General features: G+C 42.5%; 1 protein-coding gene, 1 long non-coding RNA gene and 1 pseudogene across 2 annotated transcripts in view; all 3 read left to right on the top strand.

Annotated features, from left to right (window-relative positions):
* Nucleotides 1-9129, top strand: part of LOC102158243 (uncharacterized) — a 1270494-nt gene extending 1261365 nt beyond the window's left edge. Inside the window, exon 9 of the long non-coding RNA XR_014838686.1 lies at nucleotides 8041-9129. This is a non-coding gene — a long non-coding RNA (uncharacterized LOC102158243). The remainder of the gene's footprint in view (nucleotides 1-8040) is intronic.
* LOC146405722 (uncharacterized) overlaps nucleotides 8078-15104 on the top strand; it is a 33587-nt gene continuing 26560 nt past the window's right edge. The window contains exon 1 of the mRNA XM_085014434.1: nucleotides 8078-8247. Within this exon, the coding sequence (XP_084870560.1) occupies nucleotides 8078-8247 (170 nt within the window). The remainder of the gene's footprint in view (nucleotides 8248-15104) is intronic.
* Nucleotides 8332-12359, top strand: LOC100512950 (elongation factor 1-alpha 1 pseudogene; annotated as a pseudogene).

Genomic DNA, 15104 nt, shown 5'->3' with positions numbered 1-15104 from the left:
ATGGGAAGTCATTCACCCTGGAATGCCAAAGTCATGGCTTGTCCTTAACAATTGATTACAACTTTTTCAGAGGCACAGTGCCCCTTCCCCTTTCTCTGTGTCTGCACTACCCTTTCTTTCCCAAGGGCTTCCTCTCCTTCTAAGACCCGTGGAGTTATTCCTCCACAGCCCAGCTTTAGAGGAAAGAGCTTGTCTATGGGCAAGATGTAAACACTGGGTGATTCTTGGGTAGGAGAGATCAGAAGATGTATCACCCATTAAATTTCTGCAGTACAGTGAGTGAGTCATTCTGAGGCAATATTGTTCTGAGTCGTTGGCAACAAACTTCCTACAGCACCATTAAAGCAGCCTAGTCTTCACCTGGGCTTGGGGCCTGGGGTTTCATCCAGAATGGACAAAAGATCCAGGTGTGTACTAGGAAATGATAAGCGATTGTAGAAGGGAGACCAGCATTTACCTAAGGCCATTCACCCCATGAAGCACTGATTGAAAGCCAAATTTTATTTCCCAATTTTTTCCTGTTCGCACCCATCCACCTGAGCCATTAATTTCTAAATATTCCAGATATGATTATTCTTAGGAGCTAAGTTGTTCAGAATACATATGTCCTATTAAGTGAAATTTGGTATTGAGAATTCTACACTGCTTTAAAAATTAAAAAGTTTTCTTTCTTTAGTCCAAAGAAGGGTGTCAAGAACTAACCGTGGAGTTCCTGTTGTGATTCAGATCCATGCTGGACTTCTATGTTACCTCATTTAATTCTTGCAACTATCCAGCAAATTAGTTATATTGTATTATTACTTAATGCTAATAACCAGATAGTATCTACTGCATGTCCTTTGATCTAAGGACCCTTGCAGGTCCTGGGGACTTTCTGATCCCACCAGGCACTCAGTCTGATGGATAAGACAACATAGAAGGGACTCATTACAATACAAACAGAAAGGTACCATAACAGATATAGGAACAGAAGGCCATGGAAGCATGCATTTTAAAAATGTAAATCTCTTGGAGTTCCCTGGTGGCCTAACAGTTAAGGATCCTGCATTGTCACTGCATTGGCTGGAATCACTGCTGTGGTGGGGGTTCAATCCCTGACCCTGGAATTTAGGCATGCTGTGGGTGTGCCTCCTCCCTAAAAATGTAAATCTCTTTGATGTATGCACCAATCAAAATAGTAGACTTACCCCCCCCCGAACAAATTCTGAGGTAGTTGCCTGGGATTCTAACATTTTGACACAGGCAACTTACTAAAAATGGATAATTAGCAGAAATATAAACTGCTCTTTTTTTTCTTTTAGGGAATATTGGGAAGGCTTCTGAATCTCTTTTTTTCTAATCAAGGAACTTAAAATGTTCTAAAGAGATCTCATGGATGCATTCAATATCCCACATTATTTTTTAAATAACTGAACATGGCCTTAAAAGTGCATACAACAGCATAGGGCAAGTAAAAATACTCAATACCAAAGTGACTCTATCCGTGTCAGTTTCCTCCTAATATCTATTTCCTGTTCCCCACAAATAACTGTTTCCCTTTTTCTGGTTTCAATTCCGTTCTAAGCCACTGTGGCTGTCCTGGCGAGCCTGGGTTTCCTCTGGAACTGATTCAGTGCCTTGCCCAGACCCCAGTCTGTCTGGCTCATCTCCACTTGGGGTCTGTTGTGTCACCCCTCACACAAGCACAATTCAGTCTCCAAACTATTTAGACAGGAACTTTTGTCCCAAACAAACCTGTTTATCAGAGAGCGGTTGGATTGCATGGACAGACGCCTCAACAAGCAGGATATTCCATTGCAAATTTATGGGCTTTAGGCACACACAAGAATGCTTCCCAAGGAAGCGTGTGACTCTCTAGACTGCCACAGCAAAGGGAACAGGCTGGGTATTCGCCTATGTGTACTTTCTGGTTGAAGTACAACAGTTAGTGCCTTTTTTTTTTTAATTTGTGCAGCTTTTGGATTATTAATTTCAGGATGGGAAATCATTAGCATTCTTAATTTAAAGAGGAAACCATTGGACAAGAGTCTGCAGCTATAAATCAATACTAAAGATTTTCACTGAATTATGATGTTTCTACCTGACTCTGAGATTGGATTTTTTTTTTTTTTTTAACTTCCCTGTTCTTTTTTGAGCTTTTGAATTTGACTTAGCATACTGACTCTGTCAGGTCCCTGTGGTGAATTGATAATGAAATTAAGGGAGACAGGGTCCATTGACTTAGAAGACCTGTGCCATTAGTTAAGTCTTCTCTCTGTTTCTGCAGCTGGCTTGACACCCGCTTAGTCACCTTGGTTTTGGCACTTGCCTCTGACACTGACACTTAAGCAAACAGAGCTCAGAATGGGGATGAGGAAGTAGCATGGTAAATAGATGTTATAAAAAAGACAGAGGTGGAAATCAATACTTCCATTAACATCGAGAAGCAGACTTTTCAAAGAACATTTATATGTTTAGCTGACAGTAACGTGTCAAGAAGACTAGTTCCTTTAAGGATCACAAATGATTTGACTATCACTGTGCTGATAGTTCTTTTTCTTTCTTTCCACAAGAAATTTCACCTATCAAATTTAAAACTCAAACAAACAAACAAACAAAAAACCCCCAAGCAAACCAAAAAACCCTGCCTAGGAAGAATATTGAAATTTTTCAAGAAAGTGGGTATGACAGAAAATGTTAGTTCTGTGCATCAAAATTATTAATCATGTGCCACAAAATAGATATTTTCTTAAAGTGTATCATAGTAGGCATTGATTTGTACATATATCTCCTTAGGAGGTAATTACTTTTGTAATATATATAGTAGCACTGAATTGTTAATTTTCTGGCTTTGTTTTGTTGTATTATCCTCTCATCCTCAACTCACGGTTTCATTTCTGGATTTCGCATTCCTTGGCCCTGTACTTAGAGAAAACCATCAGCTTTTTTAGGGGGTTCAATTGCCACATTGTGCATGGTATTGGGAGGAATAAATGACAGGTGAATGTAAGTGCCTGGCACACAATAGAGTTTCCGAGTCTGTTGCTCCCCGACCCCCCCACTGTGTGCTACCTTTTCCATTTACCCCATGTTGGTTCCCTTACCTCCTCTGCTTTACCACCTCTGCTCTGCACCTTCGGAGGAATAGTTCTGGACAAAGGATGATGACCTTCAGTGACTTTGTTTATTTATTTTTTTAATGATTTTTATTTTTTCCATTGTAGTGGGTTTACAGTGTTCTATCAAATTTCTACTATACAGCAAAGTGACCCAGTCACTCACACACACACACACACACACACACATATACACATATACACATATTCTTTTTCTCACATTATCCTCCATCATGCTCCATCACAAGTGACTAGATATAGTGACTTTAAATAAGGGATTGACCTGTGGCTTTGCCTCCAGTGCCGGAGGTTGGGTACCTTTCCTGAGGCTGCCACCACTCCTACTCCTCTGTCATTCTCTCCTATGACCTGTGCATAGGAAACAAAGCTTGGTAGGATCACCCATCGTCATTAGGCAGTGTGGGGCTTGGGGAGTTTCTCTGCCTTTGAGGACAGAAGTCTTCAATTCAGCAGATCAAGAGATGTAGATTGTCACCTTGGATGTGAAGGGCACCGTTACTCCAAACTTGATTCTGATCTTCAAGATAGGGCAGGTTTAGGACAAAGTGCTGAGAACCTTGGGAGAAAAATGAGAGCTTCTTAGAATTCAAATGAGCAAAAGACAGGAATGTTAATCAGTATCTGGCATGCATCCTAGACTCTGGAAGAGCAAATTTCACGAAGTTCAAAGAAAATATATGCTTGGTCTCTTGACTGGAGGATTTTCTGAAAGGGTATAGGATAGGTCCAGAAGGAGTAGAAAATGAAATTCCAACTACGTAATAAAAATAAGCCGAATATGGAAGAAGAACTACAGAAATCAATATGGTTGCACAGAGAACTCTCCTTTGAGCTCAGCTTTTTAAAAGTGTGTTTGAAAGATCAAAGAACTTGCAGCCAAGAACAAAAGCAAGGCAATAGCACAAACTTAAAAGAATAGCATCATAAGGAATAAACTGAAAAAACAAGCTCAATTTGGCTAGGGGAAAAAAGGGTAGCAAAAATGACTTTTACCAATGTGTAAGGAGCAGGAAGAACAAGAGCTGTTAGTCACGTGTCTAAGAGATTATGATGTAATGTTAACAAGACAAAGAGAAAATAGAATTCCTCAGCTCCTATTTTGCTCTGTCTTCTCTACCGCAAGAATGACCTTCAGCCTGAAAATGGAAAGATGCCTGGCAGACGTGCCAGAGAACTGAAAACAAAAGGTGTAAAATGCCAGGCAGGGAGCCCCCGAATGATGTCCCACAGGAGAACTCAGTGGTGTGGAGGATCAGAGCTGGGCCACCATGCCACGGTCCTGACAAGGGGTGATGCAGACCCAAGGGAGGCAGAGCAGAGGGGCAGAGAAAGGAGGCCTAGGGGAGAGAGGCTGAGGAGACGGAATTGCTGGAAGAACCCACTGCAGATGCTCTGGAAAAGAAGCGGATGTGCCGTCTGGGGTGAGCCCAGAAAAGGAAGGGATTGCACAGCTCTTCTGTGAAAACGGAAAGCAGGCGCGATGTGGGGGTGGAAAACACGGATGGGGAGCAATCTCGTGCAGCCAGTCACAGAGACGCAAAGCTGGGGAGAATCCAGATTTGCCAGAATCACAGGTTATGCTCAGGAGAAGAGATGGGTATAAAGGGGATGTGGGAGTTCCCTGGTGGCCTAGCGGGTGAAGGATCTGGTGTTTGTCACTGCTGTGGCTCAGGTTGCTGCTGTGGCTCTGGTTTGATCCCTGTCCTGGGAACTTCCACCTGCTGCAGGCACAGCCGAAAATGAATAAAATAAAGAGGACATGGCCAAAGGGCCAATGTCTAGGTCCAAAGAGCTTATTATCTATCAGAAAGTCCAGAATGACGGCTTGACAGTTGCTGAGGAGCTGGGGATAAATTGGGAAAAGAAAGGAAGGAAGGAAGGAAGGAAGGCAGGCAGGCAGGAAAAAAGGAAGAAAGAGAAAGAAAGAAAGAAAGAAAGAAAGAGAAAGAAAAAAAGAAAGAGAGAGAAAAAAAGAAAGAGAGAGAGAGAGAAAGAAAGAAAGAAAGAAAGAAAGAAAGAAAGAAAGAAAGAAAAGAGCCGTTCGTGTACCTCATCCTGTGGACAGCATGTTATTGGAAAATATAACTTAAATGTAACAGAATCAGGAGTTTTGTGAATTTCCTCGTGCTTTTGTGTGAGATTGGATATTTAACAGTAAAACTGTTAAAAATGGACAGTGCTTCTCTTCCTTTCCCTATTAAAGGTGGGATATCTGGGTCATTAATTATTGAATTGCAGAGTGTTAATGCTAATAATGAAGGCTTCACGGTCCCACAAGAGTTTCTAATAAGGCTTCCTAAGGCAGCGAGAAATCAAGGAGAGCTTCCCCAAGGATGTAATATATGGGCTGAGAGCTTGCCGATGAGTAAAACTTCGCCTGAAGAAGGACTGCTCACCCTGGGAGTGCTAAAACTTTAATCAGATCTGGGTGCCTCACTTGAAAGAGAAATCTTGCCAAACTGAAACTCTGTCAGGTGAGGAACCAGAGATGTAACTAGCCAGGGTCACGGATCTAGGACCGTAGCTGTTATGTCCATTCTCTGGAGCCCTGGAGGAAGAATTTCATCTAATTCTGAGCCGATCTAGCCTCAGGGCCAAGCTCTGAAGCTCAAAACCCAAATAATCTGGATTTGAATACTCACTCTGCCATGAATTACATAACCTCCTATGTTTACCAGCAACAACAATACTGTGTTTTTCATAGGACTGTAGGGAGGACTAAATGAATAAATACACGTCAAGTGGCTAAAACAGGGCCTGGAGTAAGTTCCCATTTTGGCTCAGTGGTAACAAAACTGACTAGTACCCATCAGGACTCAGGTTTGATCTATGACCTTGATCCGTGAGTTAAGGATCCGGCATTGCCATGGGCTGTGGTGTAGGTTACAGATGGAGCTCGGATCTAGAGTTGCTGTGCGTAGGTGCTGGCACTAAAAAGACCAAAAAAAAAAACAAAAACAAAAAAACAGCACCTGGAACATAGCCATCACTCAAACATGTCACCTGTTCTTATTACAAGACAGATAGGTATGTATCATTATTCAATAGAATCTTCTAGGAATCCAAGTTGTTGAACAAAGTGATTGAGTTATCTGAAAATATAACCTGCTATGTTTAGCCAGAGATTAGATGATCATTGGAAGAATCCAGGAGGAGCCGATACCTGCCTTGAGTGGGTAGAAACATTGGATGACAACTGGTCTTTCTGACTTTCAGACTTCAGTTTCTTTTTTGTATTGCTTTTTAGGGCCACATCTATGGCATGTGGACATTCCCAGGCTAGGGGTTCACCTGGAGCTGTGCCTGTCAGCCTACAGCACAGCCACAGCAATGCAGGATCCCAGCCAAATCTATAAGCTACACCACAGCTCAGGGCAATGCTGGATCCTTAACCCACTAAGCAAGGCCTGGGATTGATCCCACATCCTCATGGATACTAGCCAGCTTCATAACCAGCTGACCTACTGCAGGAACTACAGACTCCACAATTTCATGTGTAAGAATTGTAAATTCTAAGAGTTCTTCATTGCAGCTCATAGATGTAAGTAGCTCTCTGGCATTTTCCTTGTTGAGAGCAAGTACCTGCTTTTTAAATTCGTAAGCCCATAGGGCTTCAGCAAGGTCACAGCTATGTGTGTTTCAATTTATGTTGAGTCACATCTCAGGGAAAACTGTGTTCAGTCCATAAGATGAAAACCAAGAGCACAGAATTTTTGATAGGGCTTCATTCTGAAATGTAAAATGAGAGACTTTTACTGTCACACTATCACAACTCTCTCTTAAATGCTTCTTGGTGGTTAGTAAAATGACCCTACTTTAATCAAGTCAGCAATGAGCAGTAATGTTCAGTTAAGAAATGCTGGTTTGGTTTGGTTTGGTTTTGCTTTCTTTGTTTGTTTTGGTTTGGTTTTTTGTTTGTTTGTTTGTTTAGGGCTGCAGGTGCGACATATGGAAGTTCCCAGGCTAGGGGTCAAATTGGAGATACAGCCACCACCAGGCTACATGACAGACAGCAACTCAGGATCCAAGCACGTCTAAAACCTACACCAAAGCTCACCTGCTGAGCAAGGGGGCGGTGGGGCGGGGGGGAATCAAACCAGCATCCTCATGGATACTAGATGGGTTCATTACCACTGAGCCACATGGGGAGCTCCTGGTTTGTTTCTTTTTTTTCCTTTCAAGGATTTTCCTCAAAATTCTTGATCTCAGTGAGAGCACTGATAATCTGTGAGTTATCTGGGCTCTCAAAATGCAGAAAAGAATCAAAAAAGATTTAGAAGAAAACACTGGCCCATTTTCCTGAGAAATCAGCCAGCCTGATTTGTTCACTGGTTAAAGAGTAACAGCAACCGCACTAAACCCCAGAATGGTCAGTGCAATTAATGCAATTAAAGTAATTAGTCCTGGCAGCTGTAAGGTCAAATAGAGGTAACTTTGTAACAACAATCTGCCACTGCAAAATTACTGACATTTCCAACTAAATTATATTCTCTAAATTGTTGCCTTAATGCTAAATAAATAAAGTTATGCTAATGTAGGGACTGATTACAGATTGAAATTAGCACAATTGCTTGTTATACAGTCTGCTAGGGTTAACGTTTTTTAAAAACATAATTAATGGCCTTTGCTTACTGTCTCTGGTTATAGATCCTGCAGCTCATTTGCATTCTTTTGCAATATGCTGACAGTGCTAAATGTCTCAGAAGAAAGATCTCATCTGGAGGCGGAAAATGCGTTTTGCACGTCATCCAGCTAACACTTGTTATGGTTCCAGGCCAGCGTTAATAACAAAGATGACCAGAAAGAGAATGGATCAGAATGAAGCTGGAATCCGTTTTTGCCCTTCAGTCTCGTGATCCAAGCCTTTTCTGGAGTCAATGTGAAATGTAATTGCTCTTTTGACCTCTATCTTCTCTCTCCCCAGGTCTGAGGAAGAGCTACACTGGTTGATTATTGCACGAATGAAAGGCACTCTGACCTTGTCGACCGAACGCCTTGCAGCTTTCAATGTTGCCCATTATACCGCAAGCAGGCAACTCCTGGAGAGCTGCTCCCTGGGCAACCTGCCAGAAAAGGCTCCGGCGGCAGCAGTTCAGACGCGGCCAAACAGCTCAGGCAGCAAAGGAAACAGGTTGCGGGGTTGGGGGGAGGGGAGGGAAAGACAGAGTATATAAAACTATTGTTAGCATGCAGTTTAAAGAGCTCTCAGGCATCTATGCTAGAGAGCGCCTCTGCTAATTCCTCCCCGCAGCATTTGTCCGACCTCGAAACTGACCTGGAAAGGTTTGCTGAGGAAGGAAGCAGCCACCGACGGAAGTGCAGCTACTGATTTCCTAAAATAGGCTGTCCCTCACTCAAAAGGGTTTATGATAATACTCCTATGTACATAGGCATGTACTGTGAGTTTCCAGCAAAAAGTAGGTCAGGATATTTAGTTAACAATAATTGCTCTCGATTATAAATTATTCAGGGCAAACCTGGTTGGATTATTTTTAGAATTTATGGTTCACAGAAAGATCAGAGTACAACTCAGGATGAAAACAACACGGTGGCTCCAGCAAGCTCTCTGGTTCAGGCTGACTTGTTGAAAATCAGCTGTGGGCCCTTTGCCTGTCTGCTAGTTCTCCTCCAGTTCTAGCCAACATTTTATGGAGCATTGATTCTGTGCTTTAGCAGTGTGGGAGAAATGACATGTGAAGTGTGCCCATGAATTAAGGAGACAGGTTGGCCCATCAGACACCAGAGTTGGTGCCATTTGCTTTTTCATTTGATTTGATTCGTTGAGGGGAAGCCCTGAGGGCCTGCTCTGAAGGAGGTATGGTGTGGGGTTTCTTAGATTCTGCCTTTGATGTAAGTCTTGCAATAATCCTCAGGTACATATTGTCAGCCCCACTTTAGGAAGAGTTACTGTAGCAGCAAAGGCTTTGGAATGTGGAATTAGCCAGACTTGGATTCAAACTCCATTTTGTTACTACTCAAAATCTGTGCCATCTTTAAAAAAAAAAAAAAAAAATCTTCTTTCTGTGCTTTGATGGGCTTCGTTCCTGGTGAAAAAGACTAGATTGACCTAAGACCCATCCCAGCGGTATCTAGAAGAAACAATAGTTGAGCAACCACACATCCCAGATTTTCTGGGATACCCCATGTCCAAATATTATGGCCTTTCATGCCTATGAAATTATTTATACCCATCAGATGGCAAATTCAGAAATCAAAATCACCCCATCTATACATGAAAACCATCAGAGGTGGGCCAAGAATGATGAGAAAAGACTGGGGAGAAATGGTGTTAAAAGATAATTTTCAAAGAAAGGTAAAATCGTGACCCTCATGCAGATGTAAAAATGAGTACATGTTCAAGATTTGATTCTATTCGTTAATCAAAGAGGGAACCGACAGATATTGTAACTGGTTCGAGAGACTCTGAAAAGACACATTTAAAGATCAGGAATATTGAAATGAGAATGCAAATGGAACAAAACTGTTTTTTTTTTTCCAGGGGGAGTGGGGGGGGGGAGAATCAATTGAACCTCTACCACACAGGGAAGCATTTGCATGTCTATCAGTTACCAATGCCATACAAGTTGTAAAACAGCTCAAGGACAATGATGGCTGGAATCCAGATAAGGAAATGGGTGTGCTGTGTGCAGACAATGCATAGTTTTCCATGTAGCACAGTTTTTTCCTACCATGGAAATAGCTTCGTGTGGAATATGGCATTTCATTGTGATTTCTGGTTCCTGATGGCTACCTGGGGAAGCATCTCCTTGGGGGCTTGGGTGTGGATGGGGGATCACCCAAGAAACCTCCAAATTAAAATCATACCTCCAATCTTCAGGGAGGGTTCTCACAAATGTCCTAAACAATTAGCCTCTTCAACTGCTTTTCAAGGTTGAAGTTATGATGGAAGGAGACAGAAAAATTCAGCTGTGTGCAGAATTTATAGATGCAGTATTTCTTCCTGACCCTTTGAGGAGCCTTTTGTGACTTTTCTTGATGTGGTTTAAGGGTCACGAAACTGTTAAGAGTTTAGTTCACTCAGGGCTAAGGACCAATGTGAACAGGGAAGCCCCCGTGAAGACAACAGGAGAAAAATGGTAATTAAATAAAAAGAGGGAAGAAGTTTTTTCGCAGTGGGTTTGCTGCCAAAACACAGGTGTCATGAAAACCACCACTAAAGCAGAGCCAAAATAGAAAAGGAATAGACTTGTATCAACATGGTTGTCCTTGGACATGTAAATTCAGACAAGTCTACCAGTGCTGGGCCATCTGATCTACAAAGGTGATGGGATTGACAAAGAACCATCAACAGACATGAAGAGGAATGAGATGGGGAAGGGCTCTTTCAAGGAGGCCTGGGTCTTGGATAAACTGAAAGCTGAAAGTGAGCTTGGTACACCATTGATACTGTTCCCAAAGGCAAGGTGCTTGTCTTGTCACAAAAGGTATCCAGAAACAAGACAGAAATTGAGAAAGAAAAGTGAGGATTTATTTGAGAAATACACCTCTTAAGGAGAGGCAGAGAAGTGAGCAGCTGCATTTCTCTGGCACGCCAGGTTTAAGAGGCATCCACAATTACAGGGACAGAACATTCACCGGAAAGGAGAGGTTTGGGGGTCATCTTTCTTAACTATCATTCCAGCCCCGCCTTCCCGAAGGAGGGAGGGATTTTTGTCCTTATTTAGCTTTGATTGTGTCATGGCCTCAGTACATGATGGGAACTTCTTATCTGCATGACTAAGTTTATAATGATTTTATTGTAGTAAGGGCATAATGAGCAACAAGGTTACATTCAGAAGCTGGAGATTAGGGCACTTTTCCACCTTTCTTTGTCTGCCTCCAGGGCACTTGTCACCCCAAAATGTATGGTTTTCTGTCGGTCTAGAGGTTCCTGCTTTTCTTTGTCTGCCCATGGACCCCGCTGTTTGCATGGTGCGTGGTTTCCTGCCATCTGGCCCCATGCCCCCCTTCGCTGCTCATACCTAGCTGTCTGCCTGCTGTAACAGTACCTCCCTATGGAAATTCAAGACGACAAGTATTATGTGACCATCACTGATGTCCCAAGACACAGAGACTTTTTCAAAAACATGATTTCAGGCGCATCCCAGGCTGACTATGCTGTCCTGATTGGTGCTGCTGGTGTTGGTGAACCTAAAGCTGGAATCTACAAGAAAGGGCAGACCTGTGAACATGCTTACACACTGGGTGTGAACTGGATCCCACCGAGCTACTCCATGGCCAGGAGTGATGCAAGGAGATCATAAAGGAAGTCAGCACCTACATTAAGAAAATTGGCTCAACCCCAACACTGGAGCATTTAGGCCAGTTTCCAGTTGGAATGGTGACAACACGCTGGGGTCAAGTGCTAACATGCTTTGGTTCCGGGGATGGAAAGTCACCGGTAAAGATGGCAGTGCCAGTGGAACCACACGGCTTAAAGCCTGGGGTTGCATCCTGCCACCAGCTTGTCCACCTGACAAGACCTTGCACCTGCCCCTCCAGGACATCTAGAAAATTAGTAGGATTGGCACAGTCCCCGTGGGCCAAGTAGAAACTAGTGTTCTCAATCCTGGCACAGTGGTCATCTTTGTTCCAGTTGACTAAAGTGAAATCTATTGAAATGCACCATGAAGCTTTGAGTAAAGCTCTTCCAGGGGATGTCATGGGTCTCAGTGTCAAGAATATGTCTGTCAAAGATATTGGTCATGGTGGTGTGGCTAGTGACAGTAAAAATGACCCACCAGTGGAAGCTGCTGGCTTCATGATTCAGGTGATTATCCTGAACCATCCAGGCCAACTCAGTGCTGGATGTACATCTTTGCTCAGTTTTCACACAGCTCACATTGCTTGCAAGTTTGCTGAGCTGAAGGAGAAGACTGATTGTTGTTCGGGGCCAAAGGCCTGAAATCTGGTGATGATGCCATAGTCGATGTGGTTCCTGACAAGCCCACGGTGTTGGGAGATTCTCTGCCTACCCTTCTCCAGGCCCTTTTGCTGTTTGTGAGACAGGAAACAACAGGTTGCCACGGGTGTCATCAATGCAGCAGACAAGAGGTGGCTGGAGCTGGCAAGGTGTCCCAGTGCCGACATGCTTTGGTTGCCAAGCATGCCTAGAAAACTCAGAAGGCTAAATGAATATTATTCCTCATACTGCCAACCTGGTCTTAATCAGTGGGGTAAGAGCATTTTCAGAATGGTTGATCTCAATTTGTCATTTAAATTTAGTAGTAGAAGACTGGTTACTGATAATGCGTCATAAAACCTTCAAGAAGAAAGGAGAATGTTTTGTGAACTGTTTGCTTTGTGTGTGTGGCAGTTGTTAATAATAATAATAATAAAAACAACTCAACTGAATTCTATTTCAGAATTTTGAGAAGACCCATTTTAAAAAGTTTAATAAGGAGTTCCCACTGTGGTGCAGTGGGTTAAGGACCTGGTGTTGCCATAGCTGTAGTGTAGGTGGTAGCTGTGGCTCTGATTTGATCCCTGGCCCGGTAATTTACACATGCCCCAGGTGTGTTCGGAAAAAAGAAAAAAAGTTCAACAAGGAATAAAAAAACATGGAGGATGAAGAATAGGATTAAGAATTGAAACAGGGAGGAGAAGAATCAGCTGTTGCGAAGGTTGCCATGAATAACTCCGAACAGAACTACATGGTTAATAAAAACACCATTTTAACCTCATGTCCGTAAAGAGTGGAAGTAAAGGAGTTCCTGTTGTGGCGCAGCAGAAACCAATCCGACTAGGAACCATGAGGTTGTGGTTCGATCCCTGGCCTCGCTCAGTGGATTAAGGATCTGCTGTTGCTGTGGCTGTGGGGTAGGCCAGCATCTGTCATTCCAACTGGACCCCTAGCCTGGGAACCTCCATATGCTGCGGGTGTGGCCCTGAAAAGCAAAGAAAATAGAAGAGAAGCTTTATTGCCAAAGCTCAGGCTGCTTTGTAGATTTCTGACCTCCCCTGGAAATCTAATGTGGTCATAGTTTGTATGAATTTATCAGAAAGCATGTATTTCACTTAGAACACATGAAATATACACTGTTCCTGCAATTTTACACTTTGTTGGTTTTTTTTTTTTCCCCCTCTCCTTCACACTTCCCTCCCTACACAAACATTAAAAATAAAGAAAATGTTCAGGAGTTCCCATTGTGGCTCAGTGGTAACGAACCCACCTAGTATCCATGAGGATGCGGGTTTGATTCCTGGCGTCACTCAGTGGGTTAAGGTTCCAGCGTTGCCCTGAGCTGTGGCATTGGTCACAGATGTGGCTCAGATACGATGTTGCTGTGGCTGTGGTGTAGGCCAGCAGCTGCAGCTGTGATTTGACTCCTAGCCTGAGAACTTCCATATGCTGCATGTGGGGACCTAAAAAAGGCAAAAGAAAGAGAGAGAGAGAGAAAGAAAGAGAGACAGACAGACAGAAAGAAAGAAAAAGAAAGAAAATAAAAGAAATGAAAAGAAAGAGAAAGAGAAAGAAAATGATCCATTGAATGCCGGTATTGAAGACTCTTCTATTTGTAAAAATCCAATAGGAAAAAAAGAAAGAAAATGATCCAGTGAATGCCTATGTTGAAGACTTTTCTGTTTTATTTATAAAAACCCAATACTGTATTGTAAATATGCCAGACTAAAGGAGATAGAGTTATGTTTTGTTCTGAAAGAAAAATTTGGGAAGATACCTAGTTCGGCGACTAACATGAAATGTGCAAAAGAAATAAAACATGAAATGTGGAGAACTTTGTGGTGGAGCTCGGAAGACTGCGAGAATCCATGGAAAGTAAGAGCTTAGATGGAGGAAAGCCAGCCTGGGGTCAGGGCACACAAGACCTTCTATCTAGTAGTTTTATAACCTCCCAAGATATCATTCTGGAGTTACTCCTGAAATAAAATTTGAAGAAACTAGGTAACGCTCACACTCAAAGAGGTCAACTCAAAATGGGAGGCAGTGTTATCTTGTTTAAATCCTTCAGTAATCGACAACGAGGAAGGAAGGGCTGTGGGGTTTTGACATGATGCAGTGGCAGCTGGGAGATCCGTGTGTTTGGACAAGGCAAAAAGGGTTAAACCCACCAACACCACGAAACAAATGAAAGAAGGCAACTTGAGCCTCTCTGAAGTCAGAGTTTCATATAAACTGTTTGGTCCCACAAAAGAGTTTCTTTCTTTTCATTGTTTTAACCTAAGGGATGAAGAAAAATAAATCGATGTCAGATTAAAAAAAAAAAAAAAAGCTTCTAGTAGCTCCAGACAGTATATTAAAAATGAAAATAATCATTTGCTTGTGGGGAGAAGAGCAAGCCAATAAAACTTAGGCTTCCTTATGATAGCACACATTGTTTAAAAGGAACTTTAGAGTTATTATTCCTCTTTTGATCTTCCCCTAAAGCTAAGAGGTGTACAAAATCTCCCCAAATTGCCCTGCTTTCTTGCTGTCATGTTTTTAAGTAGTATCCTACACATACCTTCCAAGTTTTGAAAAGCCCCACTCAGTGTTTTATAGAAACGCAAGTTACCAGAAATGGGCAGAGTGCACAGCACTAAATATAGCAATGTAATTGCTGTCGTGTAAATTATCTCCTCTATATAGCAGTAGAACAATGAGATAAAAGGTTTATCTTGACAAAGTTTGAATAAGTAGAGGTGGAACTGATTCAGAATCTCTGTAACTTCTCTATCCACAGGCAGTGGGAGGGGGGAGAAAAGAGCTCCTTTAATTTCTGTATCTGCACGTCCTTCCTGTTCATTTGCATTGAGGGAGTTTTTCCATAGTGTATTCATTTGCTAGTGAGATAATATGTCCCAGCATGATCAGATAAGGGAGGGATAGAATTACTAATGACGAACGGAGGCAGCACAAGGGCAAGGAAGCAAAGCAGCCCTTCCTTTTCGTGCCTCATCTGGATGGATCTGAATTTCAACCCTCTCATTGTTTTTTTTCTCATGGTGATGGTGGGGCCATTTTTTCGGTTTTTTTTTTCCCCCCAAAGC

This window comes from Sus scrofa, chromosome 2 (genome assembly GCF_054392235.1).
Source record: "Sus scrofa isolate SSC_HxYL_T2T_F1_AM1 chromosome 2, Sscrofa_HxYL_maternal_Yorkshire_Landrace_v2.0, whole genome shotgun sequence".
NCBI classification, from domain to species: Eukaryota; Metazoa; Chordata; class Mammalia; order Artiodactyla; family Suidae; genus Sus; species Sus scrofa.
The sequence above is the reverse complement of the archived record's forward strand: the minus strand, read 5'-3'. Positions and strand labels throughout refer to the sequence as shown.